Here is a 24,051-nt window from a genome sequence, read left to right on the forward strand (position 1 = left end):
GAATTGAAAACAATATTGATTCATTAGATAACTTGGCTATAAATCTTCCCAAAATGAAAGTCAGGAAGGAGGTCGAGTTCCAGCCATTGAGGAACCTGCGAAACATTCTCATCTCTTCTTATGCAATCAGGTAACTTGTTTGAATTCATTTGTTAAGATAACGAATTAAGTTTAAGTCTTAACTTTAAAAATAAATTTATAAACAATTTGAGTTTGAATTCAATAAAACTCAACTTATTATAACTCATAAATATATTCGATTAAAATTTTGTGAAAACTAATAAATTTGATTAAAGACTCTTAAATATGCTAGATTAAAAATTGGTGAATAGTTCATGAAGAACTGGTTTATAAATACATTATTATATTTATTTATAATTTTATAAATATATTATTTAACATAAAATTATTAATTTTTAAATTATTATAATAATATAATATAATTAAATATGTTTAAAATTATTATATATATATATTAATTTAATCATTTAACATAATATAATATATATAATAAAATTAAATAAAATAAAAAATTAACTTTAAAAAAAATATCAAGTTGTGAAGAGTTCGAGCCTACTGATGGCTCGAGCTCGAGCCTAGAAAATGAGCTCATACGCGGCTCAATTGTAACCCTACATGAACTCAGACTCGAACTCAAACTCAATCTTGAACTCAAGATCTCCAGTTCCCTTTCAAGCTTGATTACACTTGGGCAGCCAAGTGGGGCAAAATTACGAACTATTTCATCAATAAGAGGATAGGACTTGCCCCAAGAGAAAACAATAACACGGCAGCCATCCAACCCCAAAATAATTTTCTGAGGCCAACAAGATGATGCATCTCATAATTCAATCCACTGGGATGTTTTGTTGTCCAACAAGTAAAGATTACAGCAGCAACATCTTGAAGCTTTTCTTCGTTTCCTCTCACAATTTGCATGATGATCTGAATGCAAATCTTTACATCAAGACAACAAAACAACCCCACAGCAACAATTTCAACCGAGAACCAAAGAACTTCTCAATGTGTTGCAGATTAACCACATGATTTAGCTTAGCCTTACAGGAAAACAATAAACAGGACCCATCTTGTCTTATATTCACCATTGAAGCTCTCTCGTTGCTGTATGGTTTGGTTCCTTCTCTCTGTTGGCAGCCAGCACCATGGATGCATCGAGATTGAGCACAACAATTTGGCACGCGTAGTTGAATTAGATGTTCTTCAAGGTTCGCGTCATCGTATCATCTCAATGGCACCAGGTAAAACAAGAAATTTCCTAGGAAGGAACCCCAGAAATTCACCGTCAGACTGAACATACACGCTACTGCTGCCTCCAATCTCCTCAACTTCAATAGAACGTGCACTGCAACAGGAGCAAGAAATTCACCAGATCAGAGACCATTTAAGAGCCAGTGGTTTTGTGCAATTAGTACATGCATCTGAGTTAGAGGTTTCTTCTGTGGTGGTGCCTATTATCTGGTAAAGAAAATTGCATTTCACAAATGCATTGCGTCGGAGGTAACAGACAGATATGCATATAACAGCAAGCAAAATGGATGAGATGAGCTTATGCTTTGCCACAACATCATTAAGTTAGTAGAAAGAATCTATGTTATGGGAGACCAAAAAGAAGTTGGTCACCACTAATCAATTGCTGAAAAATATTCCACAAAGTTGGAGCATTGCCGGCTGGGACCTCAACATACAATCTTTTAATTTGCCTTACATAACCCTTTGCTTTTAGGAGAAAACCACATACCTTCTTGAAGATACATTTTGGACTGACAAATGCGTTCCATTGTACAACTTATGCAGCTTAAGAATAAAATCATACCATCTGAAGTCCTGAAGAGTAACTACCTGTGCAGAAACAAGTTACGAAGCCAACTTTACAGGTACATCATCAAAGGCATAATGTGAAAGGGTTGGCAACAGATCAACTATAGAATAGACAGGGAATGTTCTCCACCTCAAAATTTCCACTTGATGGGTTCGCATTTGGAGTGATCTTCATACCGCCACCAAAGAATTTTGCGTTTCCAATACAAAGAGCAGTCACCTTAGTATATACTTCCCATTCACCCCCGTTGATCTAGATGAACGTTGTATAAAAGTTTCATGAAATACTAAATGCTTTTATAATATAAAAATCAACACATTGCATTGAAAGAATCATTTAATGCTATATGACAAAAATATCTGACTAAGTTTCCTAGAAGAGAATATCAGCATGCACAAACCCTGATCTTAAGGTCCTGGTTGTAGTGCCCCAAAAAGGCTTGCAAAGCACCAATCACATAACATAAGTTTCCAAATCTCTTGTATCTAGATGCAAAATAACCTGCTTTTGCACTCCTGCATTAGCATAGGAATGTATTTTTTAAATCAGTATATACTTTCTTGATCAAACAAATCTAAAATTTTCCTAATAGGTGACCTTACAAGTGCGTATCAGCAACATTTACAAAGTAATGAGGGTCATCGTTTGCAGCAGTAATTACTCCAACGTCAATCCGAGACCTCAGTCCTGAAAAACACATCTAATTAGGAAATAAGACAAGTGAAAACAAACATTGAGAAGCTACTAGCTAGTTATGGACATTGCAATACCAAGAATAGATATGCCAATTTCTCTATGAACAAAATGTCCTGAACTTAGGTGGATTCACCTTTTGCTATGCGGTCAATGGCTTCATTAGGATCGTTTTTCCTGATTAAACAAATGTCAGTAGATGTTTCCATTAACAGAGTGTAGCAAGCCAATCTCATATGGAACATAGCTAATGATAAAAGTGAAAGCAGCTGTAAGTTACCAGCCAAATGTCCTGGCAAAATCAGAACCAGTGCCCAAGGGGATAAGCTATAAAGAAGAAACAACAGGCATTTTCCTCTCAAGAACCCATATGAGCAAATTCACAAACAGTAAAATATGCACTTAATTTGCTATCAGAGATGTAAATCAAAATTTAAATTGACAACAAGGAGCTGATACTTACACCAAGTGCAGTTGTATGAGTAGCCTCTGGATTATCATGAGAGACATGCTTTCCACGCCAGAAGAAGCCATTAACAACCTACAACTTATGAGGCCAAGCAAATAAGAAGCTTTTTTCCCAAAATAAAAGTAATATTAACTTATGTCGATGCATGCCAGTGCACAAGGCTCCCCACTTTATGAGAGTCAAGGGAGGGTTACATTTGCACGTGGCCTTCCCCATGTTTTTTTTTTTTTTTTTACAAACCCATAATAGTTTCCCACATGGCAGGTATATTGGCCCACAGAAATTGGTTAATTACGTGAAGTTCATATCTTATAACAGATAATTTTGTTCATGTAGCATTTTCTATTCTGACATTTCTAGCAAGTAGCAAGTACAAGCAACCAGCTCAACATCTTATGGAAACAAAATATTTTTTAAATAAAAATAAAAAACACTAAAAAACAAATCTTATTGAAGAAGAAACAATTTCAAACGTTTTGCTTTGCAAGCAAGCACATGTCTGCTTGTGATGTCAACTGTCAGCATTTCATTGCAGAGCACAAGAAAAATCTTTTATTTTCTAGATGAGATTATGACATTTCCTTCTCATTTATGGCATAAACATGTTTTTGACCTAGTGAGACACTAAATTAGAGTATTTAAGAATCATTGCATATGTTATAACTTTGCCAATATATGAAAATTTTGAATGGAAACGTGGGGAATAAAGGCACTGAAATTTGTGGCGACTATAAAGTAGTACATTTAAAAAAGAAACAAGTTGCACCTCATGAAGAGTTCCATCACCCCCAACTGCAATCACGGCATCAGCACCTTCACGTATGGCCTGCAAAATAATAGCTGTTAGAATTTCCACATAACATACCTAATTTTTTTTTTTTTTTTTTTTTGTTTTAAACTCAAAGCCTAAACTAATGAGGTTCACAATACCAACCTCCCTTGTTATGTCAATCGCATGATGAGGACCTGAAGTCAAAGACTCACATATCTGGTCACAGGGTAGAGAAATACTTCATATGAGTTAATCTGGATCTAGATAAGCTTATATACAATATTACAGCAGAATTTGGAAAAAAAAAAAAGAAAAAAAAAAGGAAGTAAAGATAAGTCATTGAGAAAAACTGTAGATGATAATTGGATGGTGAAGCATATCCTAAAGAAAAGTTTGCACAGATCCAATCCTAATTTGCACCAGCCCACTGCTGACATCCAAATTTTTCTGGGATGATGGTTTCCAACGGGTGATTTATGTGAGTAGTTAGTCTATCAGATAGTAAAAATTCTATCTGATAGGAAAAAAAAAAAAAAAAAAACACTCATGTCACTTTTCTGGAATCATCTGAATTAGTTGATTATTCAATCTTCCATCCCCAAGATACATAGGTGATGCCTATACTCTGCATTACAAGATGATATGACTTATATGGTTTGATGGTGATGATTCTACTGAATGGTGTAAGGACTAAGCTGTGCCCTGTGGGAAAATAATTTTGTCAACAACGTTAGCAGTTGGTTTTGTGAAACTTTAAGTCCTGCCAGAAAGCCAATTGCAAGTATTTCAATTTCTGACTTTCTGCAACCACATCTAATTGCTGACCTGCTTAGCAATCACTACCTTCTCGAACTGTCCTTTGATGAAAGAGAATTTATGTAAAAGACACTCAAATCACTGGATAAACTTCTTACCTCATGTATACCAGCTTTACAAAGCACTTAGCAGTGTATCAATATCAAAACTCAATTTTTTTCCTATTCAAACTGAAGGACACTACCTCATTTACTCTTGTCCATCTTGACTACATGATACTCATATTCAATTAATACTTATTCAATTACCTCGTGTAACCACTTGTAAAGCTCACGTATTTTATTTCTCCAAGGAAATAATTGAACCTCCGATACCAAGTAATCAACATTTCACACTGAAATTCTTATTCAGCTATGTACATATCCGTGCGTATTATCTGATTTAGTTCAAAGAACATTATCCAAATTAACATTGCAAATGGCAGAACTCACATTACAATCTGAACCGAGGCGAGATCTCAGATAGGGTAGCAATTTCTTCCACTCCTTGCCCGTCCGGCCGTTGGCTCCTGAGCTATCAGTTGCAACTCAGATAAAATGAAAAATAGAAAAGAAAAGGAAGGACTCACGACCTCTCAGAAGTGGAAATGAGAGAGAGAGAGAGAGAGAGAGAGAGAGAGAGAGACCTCGAGGATTGACAATGAAGACGAGGTCACGGCGGCTAGAGGAGGAGGAGCCGCCGCGGACGGCGTGGAGATCTGGAGCGATAGGCATCTCCGCCCTGAGAAACGAGGGCTTAGCCATTTCCGCCACCGTTCTACCGTAATATACCATTATGATATATGTATAAATATACAGAGTTCTACCTTTCATTCGTTACTTCGTTAAGCTGCAGCAACCAAATTTATTGAAAGAGTCATGCTACATGTATATTATTTTTGTATATTTTGGGCTATATAAAGTGTATCAATGACAAAAATATCCTGCGCCTCACGTGCCTTTATGCGCCTCAGAGAGATATTTTTGTCATTGATACACCTTTGTGTAGTCCAAAGTGTACACAAAGATGTACCAATAATATTTTCTTTATTGAAAAGCCTCTTCTTAGGTTTCACCGAAACCGAAACCGAAACGGAAACGGAAACGGAAACGGAAGGGTTACGGAACGAATAAGATTTTTAATATAAAAATAATTATTTAATTTAAAAATAAACATAAATTTTATGATTCATTTAAATAAATTTTGAAAAACTAAACATTTTCAGTTAAAGACAAAAAAAAGTTTATCTCTAACCTAAATTTTTTCTGTCTCTAATTTTTTTCATGGACGAAAAGGTGTTTTTGATATTTTTTTAATATTATAAAATAATATTAAAATATTTTTAATTTTTTTCATGGACGAAAAGGTGTTTTTGATATTTTTTTAATATTATAAAATAATATTAAAATATTTTTAAAATTATAGAAATGTTTCATAAACGTAATTTGACATTTCAAAAAATAAACATTTTAAAAATGTTAAAACGACGACATGAGATGTTTTTGAATATCGCAAGCTTTCTCCATACTTTATTTTAATATTTTAATTTATATTATACATATTTGTCGCACAACTTTTTATGAGGTAGACCCAATCCAGTAGCCCCGCCCAATTGTTTAAAGCCCAAAAGACTCAAACGAGCTCGTCAAGGCAAACTCATATACCGCTGAAATCCAAGTTCATATCACAAAACCAAACAAGCTCCAAGCAAACTCCTAATAAGGCTTCCAGCAAGCTTTCAGCAAAATACCCAACGAGCTCCTAACAATGCTCCTAGCTCGTTGGTTTAACCGTTTAGCTTGTTAGTCTAGATCTTTCAGCTCGAATAGATAACAAAGCTGCTAAATAGTCGGAGACAAGAACCTACTCACTTTATCTGAGACAAATCATATCGCTCGTAATGAAGATCTCACTCCCAATTTTATGCAGATGATAAGAACTACTTGTCCCCCATTATACTATCTTTATATTTTTATATCTCATGCAATTATAAACATCTCTTATTATAAATAAGGGTCAAAAATATAATTGAATGGGGAACAACAAGAATAATCGTATACTGTCAATCTGTCGAAATACCCAGAGTACAATCGTAGAGTAAGTAACGTTCTGGGCAAACTACGTGAAAATTCTGTGTCATTTCTATTTAGTTCTTCTTTATTGTGTATTGGGCTTATTTCATTTAGTGGGTCTACGAATCACAATTGCCTAAATCTGAACTCGACAATTTATATTTTTATATTGATATATTATTTTATGTGTTATATTAATATAAATATATAAAATATTAACATAAAATATTTTGTTAAATATCAAAATTAAATATTTAAGTAACATTATCAAACTTATTATGATGTCTTTACCAAGCAGACATAAAAACTACATGGTGGTGATAATAATATTAGTATATATTTTAAAGTGATATTAATATATTAAAATATTATAAAAATAAAAAATATCTTTAAAAAAATTTAGCATTTGTTTTTATTCAACAAAACAAATCAACTTTATATATATACATGATTTTTTGTTTGAGCCTAAATTAGACCAAATCGAAAATTAAAAATTACGGTAATATTTTTTTTACTGTTTTTAGGTTATTTTTAATTTTTTAAAATTATTAAAATATATTTATTTTTATATTTTTAAAAATATATTTCAAAAATTGTAAAAAAATTTTAAAACAACAAAAAATCATTTTAACTGTTAATTACAAACATTCTCAAAATTTATAAAATACAAAAAATACTTCATATAAAAAGAATATATTTTCAACAATCTCAAAACATATACTTGAAAATGAATTCAAAACTAAAAAATAAAATATAAAAAAAATAACCCCTACTATTTTCCAAGGAAAAATCAAAGACTAAAGACCCAACTAAGATGATTCCACCTTGAACTGGATCCGGCTAGTTTTTTCGATTCGAACCAAAATTTACACACCCTAGTAAACACAATCCACTTAATGATATGAGAAGTTGAAAGACACCCCATTTATTTAGACTACCCAACTCACTCAGATTGAATGGTAGATTGACATGCCAATGGCCAAAATTCATACAGATACAGGGGAATAAAAGAGGAAGAAGAAGATACACACTAACTACTACAGTGACCACAGGAAAAATGTCTACAAAACAAAAGAAAATAGAAACAGCTTTGCATCCATTACTATTAGTATTAGAGGTGAATGAATCCTTCCAAATGCAGCAATCTCCATCATTTCATGGTTTTGCGGGGCTGCCATGGATTGAACATCTCAACATCAATCAGCCTGGAATTCCAGTTGGAAGTGCCAAAGGTCAAGGAACACGGCAGCAGCAGCATTGTTATTAGCTATTGACCAAGTAAACAAGAATACTACACACAGGACAGGACACAGCCTTGTAATGCTGACTTCTTGTGTCTTTTCTTGTTTCTTCTGCTGCCACCATCTCGAAATATTCATCCACCCCCCCCCCCCCCCCCCCCCGGAAATGATCTCCAAATCTTTTTGTTTACACGTCACTTCATTAACAAGGATGCTTACCAGTATCATCAGATTTAGAGAAATCGTCTCCTGAAGCTCCGGGTGGTTGCTTGATACGAGCGCATCAGCAGTCCCACACCAATCCCGACTCCAAGGCACATCCCCAGGCCAATCCCAACCCCGACCCTTACGCCAGCATTGAACCATGAGAGTTGGCCATCCTCTCCGGCATACATATCGTCAGAATAGTAGCTTCCAGTTTTTGCATCCAACTCATATTCATCAACATCTGCCTCTGTTGTCATCTGGAAATGAACAATTAGGAAGAGTTAGAAATAACAGGTCTCATATAATATGTATGTATGGCAACCAATGCAAGATTGAAAGATTCAAGAGGTGCGGGAAAGGAAAGAAGGGATGAATTGACGGTATCTTTGGAGTCCGTAGGTTTTAAAATAAGTAATCAAAATCAACTATATAAATGATGCAACTTCAGTTAAAACAAAGTGTAAATGAAAAGGTAGTTGTAAGAAAGGCTAAGAAATACCAAAAGGTTAACAGTTTTGATACCTAGTTTGAATCAAGCAATAGATGGAGTCCTGTAAATGTGACTTATATAATTAAGACAGGATAGGCATAAGGAATAATGCTTTCATGTTCTCTGTGCTAGCCAAACACTTCTGGAATTAGAATGGAAAATGTTACAGGACTTGAGAAATATGCTTTAGCATATAAATTATCAGTTCACTAAAAAACATGTTAGTGAAATGTGTTGAAACAAGGGTGCTAAGATGGATCTGTTGATCAAGCTAAGAGAGATAGGATTGAAATTTAATGAATCCGAAAGATGAAAGAGGTAACATAAGGTGAAAAATACAATAACAGAAAAACAATTAAAATAGTTTTAGCATGTTTAACAAAGACCAATTGGTGCCCGAATAAGGGAAGAAACAATAGTTGTCCTAGATAAAGACACTATCAGTATTCACATTAAGGGTAAGGCTAGGGGAAACCAAAGTCGTCGAGAGGAAGTAACAATAGCTGTCCCAAATAATAATAGTATCAGTATTCACATTGGGATAATGTGAGGGGAGACCAATGATAACATGGAGAAATAACAATATATGTCCCAACTAATAATAGTATCAGTCTAAATATTGGAGTTAAGGCTAGGGATGGCAAAAGTTAACAAGGATTGAGATTATTAACACTGATGAGATACATTTTTGCTGTTAACTGAAACTGTGAACCTTAATAAAATAGAATGCCATCATATTTTGTTTATATTTTAGATTCTTGGATTTTATCTTTTATTCATTTTGTTGAAATAATTATAGCCAGGTTAATTATGTTTAATTAGGATTGGATTTCTGCCTATAAATTGGCATACAATGTATTAAAAAATTAATACCTTTGATGATTGAATACAATTTATTTTCTCTCCTTGATGTCTCTCTCTCTTTCTCTCCCCCTTAATTTCTTCTCTTTCTTCTTCAATCTTTCTCAAATTCTGGCTGTTCCACTTCCATATCACTCAGTAAATGTGTTGTACATAGAAAAATAATAAATGTTGTTTCGAGAATGGAGATAGAAGAGCATGCAGTTTTAGTTTTAGAGTGCCCCCACACTGTGCCCCCCCCCAAGTTGCTTCATGAAATTAAGAATGCAAAAGAAGCAACAACAGGTGCTCGAGTGGCATGCTAAGTGCATAAAATAGGCAAATGGATAATGGCTTATTGTTGTGATGTGGATTGGGGCATATTGCAAGTGTTAGGATTAGGAGCACCTTTGATTACTCAATCAATACTTTTATTTGCCAATTCTCTCAACATTCCTCACCTGGAAATCAACCAATGCAGAAATATAAAACAGTAAAGAGATTAAGGAAAGAGACAACCAAACCACAAGAAGAGACAGAGAGATTTATCTTGGTTCAGATTGCAATAAGTAATCCTACATCCAGCCTTGATCCGAGAGCAATCCACTAAAAATCCAATGAGAAATCAGTACACAAGAACTCCCTCTCACACGAGCACTTCAATCACAAGATTACAAAGGCTATATATGTAGACTTTTCTCTCTGTTTTCCCAGCACTCGATTTCAATGAATGAGTGAATCAGTTTGAGTTGCCCAACTGTCTCGCCCTAAGCCTTCTATTTATAGAGGCACATAGGAGGTAATTACAAGGCTTTTTATTTTAGCCTACACAAAGACTAAACTAACCCTTATAATAAAACACCTAAGCTAGCCTCTCCCTAACTTAGAATTTCTAGCCGCTTCCATTCACTCCGAGGGGTCTTCTAATCTCTTAATCTTCTAGACAGATTTCTCAATGCAAAACATTAACAGCAAGACTGAAAAGGAAAGTTTTCCTTTATTTCACATGGCAAATTCTGTTTTTAAAGCAACAATAGTTCTCTAAAACTTCTCCTGGTGGCCACCTTTCAGGAGTATCAATACTGTCACATGAATCGTAAATGCATGAATGTGATGGACCAAAAAATCTGCAGTTCCTAATGGAATAGGTAACAAAACCACTTTTCCGCCCACTGCTATTAAATCAACCCCCCCCCCCCCCCCCAAAAAAAAAATAAATAAATAAAAATAAAAATAAAAATAAATAAATAAATAAATAAACTGGTGCTTGTTATTGCACCAGGTGCCAAAGCATAGGTGTTTTGTATCCATTGAGCAAAATATTACTGTTGCTTTAGCCGCACCCATGAATGATATAAACACTATTGTTGCTTTGCCTTTACTCACATTAGTGGCATATTTCTATGCGGGTTTTAGCAAAAAGGATCGGCTTATTTTAGGAAATACATTCAACCAACTCCAATCCTTTTACCCATTAACATATTAGAAGATTTCTGATAGGCCCCCCAGTCCATTAGACCTACCAAAGGCTGGCCAAGGGGCAGGGGCAAGGAGGTAAAAATGGGTGGAGGGTAGTAGGGGAAATAGCTGGTTTGTTTGTAACAAACCAGCATGTGCTTCCAGAGACAGTTATGCTGAGTAGGATGGGGTATAAATAAGAGAAAGAGAGTGAAAGAGAGGTGTGGAATTTTGTAGAAGGTTGTTGGAGAGTTTGGGCCTCTCGAATGCCCTATTGTTCTTTCTTTTTTTTAGCAAGCTGTGTAAAAATTCCAATTGGAATTGAGGAATTGAATAGAAATTCAGAGTATTTGTTTGGAATCCCAACAATTTCACAAACCCTTTATCACTTAGTTTTTGACTTTTCGGGAATATATTAGCCGTGAATTAGTAGTTTTTTGTCATGAACCTAGGGTTCATAACGGGCTGAAATGAGCAATCGGAAGGATCCGATTGAATTAAGGTCAAGAATAGAATGTATAGAGGGAAAATTGAAGAAGAATGGTGAAGAAATTAGAGAGAATTGAGGGAGAGCAGAAGAGAGAAATGAGAGGGAGATTTGAGAGAATTCTTAGAGAGAGAATGAGAGTTTCATTAACAATTCAAGCATGTCCATCTCCTCTTACAATGGGCCTTTTTATAGGCATAACTAATTCCTTAACTAATTTCTAACAGCACCCATGTGCTCCTAACAAATAATCAAATATCTCCTAAAAAACTAATGTAAGCCTATTATAATATTACCCCTTCATTATATCCCTATCACAATATTACCCTTCTAATCCTCCTAGGTACATGACAATTTTCCCTCCTTGAAATGTTTCTTATCTTCAAGAAACTTATTACCACCTAACCGTAGCTTTTTTATCCAATGCCCATCTTCACCCACTGGTTTCTTCTTCACCTTTTCTTGTTCTTATCTCTTATTTCCCTTGTCTCTCGCTTCCTCTTTTCTTTTTCGTCAACAGTAACATCAATATGACTTGTTGCAACACTAATTTCAGCCATCCGCCTCTTCCTTAGTGCCGTTAAAAATGGTTTCAAATGTGCTGTCAGCCCTACAACCCCATCCTCCAACTCTTCTTGCTGCAATGTTACCTTTGCCTTGTCTTGTGTGCCCATGCCAATGACATACATGTGAGATTGTTGTATTTAAGTGAAGCTTCAAACGGCAGCGTTTTGCGGAAGGGCAGGAGGGTCTTTTGGCAACCCTCATGGCTGCCCAAAACGGCAGTGTTTTGGGCCCTGAGTGGAGGGCCAAAACGGAAACCGCCTTTACCGTTTCATTTGGCGTGCTTCTCTTTGTCTTTTAGCGTGCCTCTTCCCCGATCGTCAATGCTTTGTTGTGCCTTTATACGATGCAATCTGCACCGCCTATGTCTTCTTTATATCAGCTACAGTCGCCTCGAGATGGAAAGCGAGACAGCCTCCGATTATCTGCTTGTAGCTTGTGGTTATGGGGCTAATTTAATTTGAGAGTCGGTTTTGTACAGTGAGATCAAAGAGTGTTTTGTATGTAATCCGAGGCTGTAAAACATATTTTCTCCCAATAGTGCAGTGAGCTCCCTTTACCGGAGCTCAACGTGGACGTAGCCCTCTTTAACGAGTGAACCACGGTAAAGTTGCTTGTCTTCTTTGTTTTGATTTGTTTTAAGTGTCTCTGTATGATTCTGTCCATTTATTCGTGTATGAAATCGGTCTATTTATTTACTTTATAAAGTGTTGATTTAGGGTTGAGTTTCGTCTCATCCCAACAATAGTATCAGAGCCCTTATACTTGCAGTATCCACGGCTGAGTTTTATCTCAGTTAGGGTTTACTGTTGTGGTGTCGTTTTTTTGGGTTCCTAGGGTTTACTGAAAGTCTCTCATCAGTCTATTATTTTTTGCTGAATGAGTCTTGGTCAGTGTTTAGGGTTTCCTAGGGTACCTTCGTGCAAGGCGAAGATGATATCAACCCGATTTAAAATCGGTACATTCGACGGTAAAAACGATTTTGGTAGTTGGAAAAAGAAGATGAGAGTCCTGCTCTCTCATCATAAAGTGCTTATTGCACTTGAAACCGATGAACGGAAATGGACAGTAGAACAGCTTGCAAGAGTTGCTGAGGTAAGGGAAGAATCATTCAATCTTATTTTTCTGCATCTTGGTGATAGTGTTATACGTAAGGTAGATGACATGAATACCCCTATTAAACTATGGAATAAGCTTGACTCATTATACTCTGTTTTGTCTGCTCCGAACTTAGTTTATTTAAAGGGTATGCTATTTAACTTTAAGACGAATATTTCTAAATCTATGGATGAAAACATAGATGAGTTCACCAAGCTTGCTTTATTGTTAAGAGGAACAGATCAAGCCCTTGGTGATACCAGTGAGGCTATGATCCTTTTAAACTCATTGCCTGATGAATATAATGTGGTTAAACATGCTTTGCAATATACTGGTATTGTGCCTAGTCTAGATCTTGTTATTTCTGGAATTAAGGCAAGAGAGTTAGAATTGAACTCCTCTAAGAAATCAGCTAACAACCTGTTTGTTAAAGGTAAATCTGATAAGAGAAATAACATAGGGAATAGTAACCAAACTGTTGGTTCAGGGTTTAAGGGTAAAGGTAAAAAGGGTAAGCAAAAGCCTAAATGGAAATACTATCATTGTGGGAAAGGGGGTCACATAAAGAAATATTGTTATGACTCGTTAAAGAAACAAAAATAAGGGGGGGATGTATCGACAGCTGCAAGCAGCTCTAATAACCTAGCTGAAGTTCTTACTGTTTCTAGCTCAATTGTTGCTAATGAATGGATAATGGACTCTGGATGTTCATTTCATATGTGCCCAAACATTGAGTCGTTTCAAAATTTTAATAACAAAGAAACATGAACTGTCTATATGGGTAACAATCAAACTTGTTGTGTTCAAGGCATAGGTGATATATCTTTTAAAGTGCATGATAACAGAATTAAAATACTCACTAATGTTAGACACGTGCCTGGATTAAAAAGAAATCTTATATCTCTTGGTAGCTTAGATGAATTAGGTTATTCATATAAAGCTGAAAATGGGTATATGCATGTCTTTAAGGACAAACACCTGATTCTCACCGGTACTAAAAAGCATGGTCTATATGTTTTAAATGGTTATTCATTGTCCCCTATTAATGTTTCTACTACATGCATGGCTAAACCTGATAAGACAGATCTTTGACACTTGAGACTTGGTCACATGAGCCAGAAAGGTCTGAAGGCTCTGTCAAACCAAGGCTACCTTAGTCCAGTACCTATAGACCCCTTGAACTTTTGTGAGTCATGCATTCTAAGCAAGCAACACATGATGAGTTTCCATAAAGGAACTCACCTGACGAAGTTATGCTTAAGAGTATGTGCATGCTGATTTGTGGGGTCCCTCTCAAAAGCCTACTCTTGGTGGGAACATATATTTTCTATCCATTGTGGATGATTTTACAAGGAAGGTTTGGGTTTTTCCTCTTAGAACTAAGGATCAGACTTTAGACAAATTTAAAACATGGAAAGCCTTAGTAGAAAACCAATCTAACAATGGATTAGAATTTTGTAATAGAGATTTTGATGAGTTTTGCGACTTTCATGGCATTGTTAGGCATAAAACCATGAGAAACACACCCCAACAGAATGGGGTGGCTGAGAGAATGAACAGGACTTTGTTAGAAAATGTTAGGTGTTTTCTGTTTACAGCTGGCCTACCAAAAACTTTTTGGGGAGAAGCCCTCTCCACTGCTGCTCATTTGATTAACCGTAGCCCTTCCACTGTGTTAAACTTAAAGTGCCATGAAGAAAAATGGACAGGTAGAAAACTTAATTTTAATTACCTCAAAGTTTTTGCCTTTTTGGTTACGAGGCCTATGCCCACCAATCAGTGGGAAAGTTAGATCCTAGATCCATCAAATGTGTTTTTGTGGGATATCAAGATGGTACCAAAGGATATAGGTTATGGGATAGGAGTTCAGGTAGAGTTAAGATAATTATAAGTAGAGATGTTATATTCAATGAATCCAATTTTCCCTGTAAATCAAAAAAATTGGAAGACTATCCCACACCTAGCACCCCAGATGATTTCCTTATAACTGGTGATACCCAAAATGAGGTGGAACAACTGGTAGTAGTTCCTGATCTGCCGGCTACTTCCTCCTCAGATGTTTCTAACCCTAAAGTTGACCTACCCTCTGACCATGAAAGTGATCATGAGGAGCCATCTGTAGTCCCTGAAGGTGAGAAAGAGCAATATGACTCTCCTCAACAGAACTTAAGGGACTATCAACTAGCAAGGGACAGAAGCAGGAGAACTATAAGGCCTCCTGCAAGATATTCTTACTCAGATTTAGTTTATTGTGCCTTAGTGGCAGGTATGGAGATGAGGAGCAGTGAGCCTACCTCTTATGAGGAGGCTGTCAGCTCCCATGGCTGTTTAAAAAGGCAACAAGCAATGGACGAAGAGATGAACTCTTTGATAACCAACAACACTTGGGAATTGGTCCTAAGACCTCAGAAGCAAAAGCTGGTACAGTGTAAGTGGCTGTTCAAATTCAAAGAAGGTATGTTACCCATTGATCCCTTAAGGTTTAAAGTTAGATTAGTAGCTAAAGGGTTTACTCAAAGGGAGGGCATTGATTATACTGAAATATTTTCTCCTGTTGTCAAATTTAAAACTATTCGTATGATGCTTGCAATAGTTGTTCAGTATGATTTAGAATTAGAAAAGCTGGATGTTAAAACCGTCTTCTTGCATGGAGATTTAGAAAAACTAATTTATATGGAACAGCCTATTGGTTATGTTAACAAAAAACATCATGATCATGCTTGTTTGTTAAAAAGGTCTTTGTATGGGTTAAAACAATCCCCAAGACAATGGTATAAAAAATTTGACAACTTTGCAACTGGGATTGGTTTTATCAGAGAAGTGAATATGACAATTGTTTCTATTTCATGTATCTGATACTCTTGTTTACTTGCTGCTGTATGTTGATGACATTTTATTAATTAGCAAGTTTAAGTCTAAAATATGTGAGTTAAAATCTTTGTTAAATACATATAAAAGACTTAGGAACTGCTAGGAAAATTTTGGGAATGATTATTGAAAGGGATAGGAGTAACTCTTGTCTGAAAATTCATCAACATGATTATTTGTTAAAATCTGTACAAAAGTTTGGCATGTCTAGTTGTAAACCAGTGAATGTTCCCTTGGCTGGTCACTTCATTTTATCCAAGAAACAGTGTCCTATATCTAATTCTGAAATGCTTAAAATTGAAAAATCCCATATGCTAATGTCATTGGAACTATTATGTACTCAATGATTAGTACCAGGCCTGATCTAGCATTTTCAATTTCTCTACTCAGTAGATTCATGTCTAATCCTGGTAAAATTCATTGGGAAGCTTTAAAATACTTGTTAAGATACATCAATGGCTCCACTAATATTGAGTTATTTTATAAAAGGAAATGTGAAGTTTTTGATCTTGTTGGATATGTGGATTCTGACTTTGCTGGTGACAGGGACTCTCGAAAATCTACAACTGCTTTCTTCTTTACCTTAGGAGGTAATTGCATCAGTTGGAAGTCACAGCTGCAGCCTTTGGTTGCACTGTCTTCCACTAAGGCAGAATATGTGACTGTCACTGATGCATTCAAAGAAGCCATCTGGCTTCAAGGTTTGCTGAAAGAAATTCATATGTTACAAGGTAAAGTTGTAGTGTTTTCTGATAGTTAGAGTGCCATTCATTTGTGTAAGAATCCTGTATATCATGAAAGAACGAAACATGTAGATGTAAAGTATCATTTTGTAAGGAACCAAGTAGCCAAAGGAAATGTAACTATTCAAAAGGTCCCAACAGAAAACAACCCAGCTGATATGGGGACAAAAATTGTGACTGCAGCCAAGTTCAAACATTGTTTGGGCTTGTTGCATGTCACAGTGGGTTGAAAGAACAACCAACATGAGTAATGATGGCAAAGGTTGTAGCTTGCTGCTCTGTTGGAGGATTGTCCCTTTATGATTGAAGCTTCAAAGTGGAGATTGTTGTATTTAAGTGAAGCTTCAAATGGCAGCGTTTTGCGGAAGGGCAGGAGGGTCTTTTGGCAACCCTCATGGCTGCCCAAAACAACAGCGTTTTGGGCCCTGAGTGGAGGGCCAAAACGGCAACCGCCTTTACCGTTTCATTTGGTGTGCTTCTCTTTGTCTTTTAGCCTGCCTCTTCCCCGATCGTCGATGCTCTGTTGTGCCTTTATACGATACAATCTACACTGCCTATGTCTTCTTTATATCAACTACAGTCGCCTCGAGATGGGAAGCGAGACAGCCTCCGATTATTTGCTTCATTTAGGGTTTGTTCGATCATTCTCTGGTTTATTCTTTCTGTATAGATGATTCGTTCATTTTCTCTTTAAGGTGTAAGCCTCTAATCTGTAGCCTGTGGTTATGGGGCTAATTTAATTTGAGAGTCGGTTTTGTACAGTAAGATCAGAGAGTTTTGTATGTAATCCGAGGCTGTAAAACAGATTTTCTCCCAATAGTGCAGTGAGCTCCCTTTGCCGGAGCTCAACGTGGACGTAGCCCTCTTTAACGGGTGAATCACAGTAAAGTTGCTTGTGTTCTTTATTTTGATTTGTTTTGAGTGTCTGTGTATGATTCTGTCCATTCATTCGTGTATGAAATCGGTCTGTTTATTTACTTTATAAATGGTTGATTTAGGGTTGAGCTTCGTCTCATCCCAACAGAGATGTTCCAAGCAAGGTGCCCGGTGCAATCCTTTGTTCCTTCTCTTTAGATTCCTTATTCTGTTGTTTTAGGAGATCAATGGCATCAGGAGTCTCAACACCAGTGGCAGTGCTTGAGAAGCTACCAACTGATTGAGTGTCATCCTCCTCTTCCTCACTCTCTTCTTCCATGTACTCCTCAGCCCTCTCCACCTTCTCGCTGCCCATTTTATCCCAAGCCAAAGAATCCTTAGCTTTTGGTAGGTCCATAATAGGATGAAGGATTCCAGCCCCAATATCTGTGGGTCCTTCAGTCAGATTTTCTTGATCCAATGCTATTCCATTTCCCACAAACTTCTGATCCGAAACACCTCCAAATCCTTCAGCTCATGCACTAGCCAAGGAGGGTAATGAGTTGGCATCTTCCTTGTCTATTTCGCCTAAACCGGTATATTTCTTCTGCTCAACATTGGAGGTGAGCAATGAATCTGCTTCCCGCCTCCTCAATTTCCCCTTCAACGGCTCTATTTTAAGGAATTCATCTTTGTTAAAACTCCCGCAATAATCATCGAAGTATTCAACGGGAAAGTTGTAATGATACTTCTTGATTAGCATCATCGCAAACTCCTACAGCTTCTCACGAAACATACGGCCAAATTCCTCGCACTCTTCATCAATCCCACTGTTGGTTCCTTTGTCCCTGTTGCTGCCAACTGAAAATGCAGCCTTCTTTGGCTGCCATTGAGGCTCCATTTCAGCTGAAAATGAAATATTCTTCTGCTGCAATTGAGGGCCCATCAGCTCCATGTATACACTGCTCCCAATGGCCTCACGAGTAGGTCGTCCCCCTAAAAATGCAACACCCTTCTGCTGCGACTGAGACTCCAATGTTCTCGTGCGTGCACTACTCCTCCTGGCCAAAATCTCACTGGCTAGAAAAGCAATAGGCCAAGAAAACGTAGCTCTCTTTCCATCATAATTCCTCACACTTCTCGCTTCTAACTTAGCAATTGGTTGCTTGAATCTGATTGCTGTGTTGATTTGACCAAGCACGAAAATTACTAAATCTGTTTTTCCTTTCCACAAATTCGAACCGAGAGTCGTCGAGAAGTAACAGTCGTCGAGAAGTAACAGCCTATGAATAATCATAAATTTACCGTCAAGGAGCGTCCGAACCCAACCGAGAGCCGCCTCCCGATCAACGCAGCAGCCAACACAACACTCGTGGATCTGAATTTCAGTGCCTCAGATCGGTCCTCTTCCTGGATCCCCAAAATTTAGCGGCAGTAAGAGGAATCAGAAGCTGGGCAGTGGCCGAGATCCGTTGCTAAGGAGAAACAACCAAGATCGCCTGGGTTTGCTTGCCTCCCTTGCTGAACTGTGCTTCCCTGATCTGCCATTAATTGCTGATCAGGAGTCTAGGATCGACAGCAATCCAAGTTGATTGCTGAAATTCCCTGCAACAGACCACTACGAATCAGCTATCGCTCAAGATTTGCTCCACTTGGATTAGCGAACATGGTTGATCTGTCCTTGAATTTCGCCGCCAAGATAGTTTGAATTTGTCGGAATTTACGTGTATTCCTTCCACTCCCAAGAATTCCACCTAATTGACGGCGTTTCTCCAATGGAATCGCCTGCTGCAATCGTTTCCAGCACTGGATCACAACAAATCCAAGATCGCCCAGACTCTCTATGCGACTGTTGTGATTCAACGACTACCCCCACCTGCTCTGAATCACTAAAAATCTTAGTCGAAGTCAACCTTTAGGTTTTGCCTAATCACCATGCAGTAGCTGATAACCACTGGCTTTGAACTACCTTCAAATTGAATCTTAATCACGCCAAAATACACCCTTGGAATCGCCGACCGTGAAGTGAACGAAAATTACAAAGTAGTAGCCGAGTACCGTCGTTGGGAAACAACAACCAAGAATGCCTGGGTTTGTTTGCCTTTACCACATGCAACGACTTGGATGCAGCCGATAGGATAGCCGAAATTTCCTCGTACGTCATGGTCGGATTTGAAAAATAGATCTCGTCCTTCAAGTCGGGCAACCTCTGAGTTTCCAGCCCCGAGTCAACCACTGGCTTCGTCTTCAAGACTCAACCTCGGATCTACTAATAATCATGAAATTTGCTGGAATCTGCTTTACGTTCACACACCGTTTGATTATTTATGTTGAATTGGCGGTTAGAGTTGCTACTAGGAAGCACCTCCAGCACCGCCTCCTAAATGGATTGGCTCTTATTGCACTACCTGTTGTGGATCGGCAGTCCACAATTCCCAGCCAATCGTGGTGGGTCACCGCAATTCACCTATTCGATCACAATCATTAGGATCTTGATGGCTCGGATTTGACTCAAATACGTGACTGAACAGAATTCACTATTAGAATCGATGGAATCGCAGCCGAGAATCGTTGGCTTTGATACTAATTTGTCATGAACCTAGGGTTCATAACGGGATGAAATCGGCAATCAGAATGATCCGATTGAATTAAGGTCAATAACATAATGTATAGAGGGAAAATTGAAGAAGAATGGGGAAGAAATTAGAGAGAATTGAGGAAGAGTAGAAGAGAAAAATGAGAGGGAGATTTGAGAGAATTCTTAGAGAGAGAATGAGAGTTTCATTAACAATTCAAGCATGTCCATCTCCTCTTACAATGGGCTTTTTTATAGGCATAACTAGTGTCATGAACCTAGCCGTTCATAACAGGCTGAAATTGGCATTCGGAGGGATTCGAAAGGCTTAGGATTAAGAACAGAAAGTTTAGAGGGATATTTGGACAGAAATGGGGGGAGAAATTAGAGAGAATTGAGGGAGAGCAATAGAGAGAAACAAGAGGGAGAAGGGAGAGAATTGTAGAGAGAATCAGAATTTCATTTCATCAATTCATGCATATTCCTCTCCTCTTACAATAGGCCTTTATATAGGCATAGGTAGCTCCTTAACTAATTTCTAACAGTACTCATGTGCTCCTAACAAACAACCAAATATCTCCTAACAAACTAATATAAGCCTATTACAATATTACCCCTTTATTATATCCCTATTACAACATTACCCTTCTAATCCTCCTAGGGACATGACAACTAGCTCCTTAACTAATTTCTAACAGCACCCATGTGCTCCTAACAAACAACCAAATATCTCCTAACAAACTAATATAAGCCTATTACAATATTACCCCTTCATTATATCCCTATCACAATATTACCCTTCTAATCCTCTTAGGGACATGACATTTTTGTTGTTGTCTCTTTAGTACCTTTAATGGTTCCTATACCCGTTAGGTTCCTTGGATTATTTACAAGTGGTATTCAAGCTCTTATTTTTGCAACTTTAGCTACAGCTTATATAGGGGAATCCATGGAGGGCCATCATTGACTAGTTTTCGAAATAGTTTTTTTTTTTTTTTTTTTAGACCTAGCCCAAGGCAATGGATGCTTAGTTCAAGATAACTACTTAGGAAATATTAATATACAAATACATTATAGACGATCTAGAGTAATAACAAAAAAGATTACAGAATTGTAAAGGAAAAAAAAGGAAGGAGACCTAAAAGATCTTTTTCCTAAAATTCCTGTTTGGTCTACTTATATCATACGTCTCCTCACTGAATATTCTATTTCGATCGTTCAATCAATTTTTAACTATTAGGAGTCATAATTTGAATAAGAATTTGGGGGGTCTATACTTATGGCATCTGATTAAATAAAAAAATATATGTTTTATAAAACGATTCCCCCTTCAGTTGATTTTATTCAATTCAATGATTGACCAAAAGAAAATTTTCAAAAATAATAAATTGCATGAACTTAGATCGATCAAATAATGAAATTTCTATGCAATGATTAGGCATAATCAAATTGTCCATTTCGATTCTATCCATGTAGGATAATGATAAAGAAAGATGGAGAAGAATTTACAGAAAAATGGAAAGAGGGGTTGGTTAGGAAAGGAAGAATCAACCTAAGTCTATGGAATTTCATGGCTATAAGCCAACTCTTGTGGATATTTTGATGAATGATTCTAGAATACGATTGAATCTAAGATAGGAATAGTTGGTTTACGTTATGGAAGAAAGACATGTATATGTGATATTAGATATTGGCTAGTTATATATATGAACTAAAGATAGATCGAATTTGCCCTATTCCTGTGAATTTTGATGGGGATTCCAATAGAAGTCTTTCCATCTCATTTGTGATTGTGCGTTGAATGAATAAACAGATGAAATCTGAAATCAAGAAAAAGATCGAAGAATTCAAATAACGGTTTGGAACAAAAAAATGGAAGAACGAAAGTCGTATGGATTAACAGAAACTCTGTGGATAGAAGATATCAAAGTAGTTCTAATAATTCAATAATATTTTGACTCCAATTTGAAGTTCTTAGTTACTTCAAGTAACTGAATGAATTTTAGTTATGGAATAATTACGTCATAATTCATTGGTTGATATAGGACAACCAAATATTTTCTAGGTGAGACCATAGGGTGGAAAAGCATTTGCTCTAATGGAGAATATAATGAGATAAGATTACAACAAATGCAACCTCAACTTTTTATGTTGGATTAGTATGAACAAATTCAAACATAAAAGTAAATTGCAACACAAAAGAACTAACTAGAAAGTTACATATGACATCCCCTTCAAATTATACCAACTTAATCCATACCATATTCACTTGAAAGTTGAAACTTATACCAAGTTATTCCATCTGTCTTCATTATTTTTCTTTTCTGTTAAAGAAAATTCTTTATTCAATACCACTTTTTCCACAAACAACAAAATTCAATAGAGACCGTACGTCCGTACCTCTAATGTTCAGACGGTTTTAGCACAAGAACGAAAGCAACCATGCAAATGCAATTAGCAATCACCCAAAGGGAATCAATTGACTTTACAAGTTAAAACCAACTATTGTAACATCAGAACTCAGATTCAATTATTTAAGGAAAGAATAAATCATATATGAAGAACATTGGAGCGCAATCCATTGGCACCAGTACCTGAATTTTCCGCTGCCGAATCAAGCCATCACCGTTCTTCTCCTTCCCAGTTTCATCATCCTCGGGAATAGCATCAAGCATGCCATGCCTCGGCGGTTTCCTCCTCGGACTAATCAGAATTGTCTTTGATAAAATCACAGGCGTACCGGAACAGCACCCAGCAATGTAAACCTCAAAGGACGGAGCTGAAATCCCAATTTTTGGCTGGAAAAATGCCGAACATCCGGTTGCAATTGCCGCTGCCGAATAGCAGTCCATACTCCAGCCAGCCTTCGAATCGTTTTCTAATCCCACATGGCCATTACTCCAAGCAGCCTCCATTCTCTCCAGAGACCCACACAGCAACATGTCCTCCCCCTCATAGACCTCAAATTCAACCGCCCCAGAAACCCTAACACTGTCAGTGCTCACATACGTCACTTCCGACGACTCCTTATCGATACGATCGCGACGCAGCGTCAGCGACGTCGCTTCCGGTGCCGGTATCCGAGCCCCATTGATTTCCAACGCAACCCTTATTTCGCGGCGGAGGTGGCGGAGCGTGAGATGATCTGGAACGCTCTCGACGGCACACGGCGATACACGGACGTAGAACAGACGAATCTCCAACCAGCCCGAAGGATGCAATGAAGGCCCGTTCATGAGCCGATACATCTTCAAACTCGGTTGCTGAAGCATCACACACAACCCCTCGCCTTGATCATCCATCAAACCCCAATCCACTCCCAATCACGATCCAAATCACACGATTTTGATAAACAATAAGCTCGATCGATCTCAGAGGTTTCCAGAGCCCCGAATACATTACACAATCAAAAGCTGCAGATTTGAAAAAAATCACGGCCAGAACCGGAATCCATTGTTTGATAGGATTCGCATGCGAGTAAACTGAGAATTCATAGAAATCAAAACGGGAAATTAGGGTTTTTCAATTTGGGGGAAATCGAACGAGGGGGAAGTGGAGTTTAACGTGGTAGTCAACGGAGACGAGCGTGAAGAAGAGAGATTTTTTGACAAGAGGGTTAAGTTAACGGCGACGGAGAATTAACGGTGTTACACAGATGTCGGGCCGCATGGCGGGCACGAATCCTGGTTCCCATGTCGGATCGGGCCACGTATTGGATTTTGTGTGTGATATTTTTATATTAACGTATTATTATATTATATATTTAATTAATATAAATATATAAAATATTAATATAAAAATATCATATTAAGTGTAAAAATATTTTTGAGTGTAAAATTAACATTTTAGTATTTATTTACTCAAAAATAATATAAAAATACTTAAATTTAATATTTGTGATTACACTTAATATTGATATTCAAATATTTATTAGTTACTAATTAATAAATAATTATCTTATAATTAATGCAATACGTCACAATA

At 37.0% G+C, this 24,051-nt stretch overlaps 2 protein-coding genes across 3 annotated transcripts; both read right to left on the reverse strand.

Annotated features, from left to right (window-relative positions):
- Positions 1–813: 813 nt before the first annotated feature.
- Positions 814–5,408, reverse strand: LOC127787678 (sphingoid long-chain bases kinase 2, mitochondrial). 2 transcript variants are annotated; one of them, XM_052315735.1, is made up of 12 exons: positions 5,216–5,408; positions 5,022–5,098; positions 3,937–3,990; positions 3,769–3,828; positions 2,997–3,074; positions 2,814–2,860; positions 2,670–2,710; positions 2,443–2,527; positions 2,241–2,355; positions 1,970–2,092; positions 1,760–1,856; positions 814–1,363 (listed from the first exon to the last, which is right to left on the reverse strand). In XM_052315735.1, the coding sequence occupies exons 1-12, from the start codon at positions 5,400–5,402 to the stop codon at positions 1,242–1,244; spliced, it is 1,086 nt and encodes a 361-aa protein (XP_052171695.1). In that variant the 5' UTR covers positions 5,403–5,408; the 3' UTR covers positions 814–1,241. The 2 variants fall into 2 exon arrangements, with proteins under 2 accessions (XP_052171695.1, XP_052171694.1); XM_052315734.1 differs by having other exon boundaries at positions 1,760–1,860; positions 5,216–5,405.
- Positions 5,409–7,543: 2,135 nt separating this feature from the next.
- On the reverse strand, positions 7,544–23,656 carry LOC127787350 (uncharacterized protein At1g01500). The gene is made up of 2 exons (XM_052315345.1): positions 22,662–23,656; positions 7,544–8,346 (listed from the first exon to the last, which is right to left on the reverse strand). The coding sequence occupies exons 1-2, from the start codon at positions 23,367–23,369 to the stop codon at positions 8,116–8,118; spliced, it is 939 nt and encodes a 312-aa protein (XP_052171305.1). The 5' UTR covers positions 23,370–23,656; the 3' UTR covers positions 7,544–8,115.
- Positions 23,657–24,051: the final 395 nt, after the last annotated feature.

Source organism: Diospyros lotus, chromosome 12 (assembly GCF_014633365.1).
Source record: "Diospyros lotus cultivar Yz01 chromosome 12, ASM1463336v1, whole genome shotgun sequence".
NCBI classification, from domain to species: domain Eukaryota; kingdom Viridiplantae; phylum Streptophyta; class Magnoliopsida; order Ericales; family Ebenaceae; genus Diospyros; species Diospyros lotus.

Coding starts and splice junctions, on each gene's coding strand:
- LOC127787678 (XM_052315734.1), bottom strand. CDS start 5,402: ATGAAAGGTAGAACTCTGTATATTTATACATATATCATAATGGTATAT. Junction 2,356..2,442: donor AATGTTGCTGATACGCACTT/GTAAGGTCACCT, acceptor ATGCTAATGCAG/GAGTGCAAAAGCAGGTTATT. Junction 2,093..2,240: donor ACCAGGACCTTAAGATCAGG/GTTTGTGCATGC, acceptor ACGTTCATCTAG/ATCAACGGGGGTGAATGGGA.
- LOC127787350 (XM_052315345.1), bottom strand. CDS start 23,369: ATGGATGATCAAGGCGAGGGGTTGTGTGTGATGCTTCAGCAACCGAGT. Junction 8,347..22,661: donor TTCGGCAGCGGAAAATTCAG/GTACTGGTGCCA, acceptor GTTCATTTCCAG/ATGACAACAGAGGCAGATGT.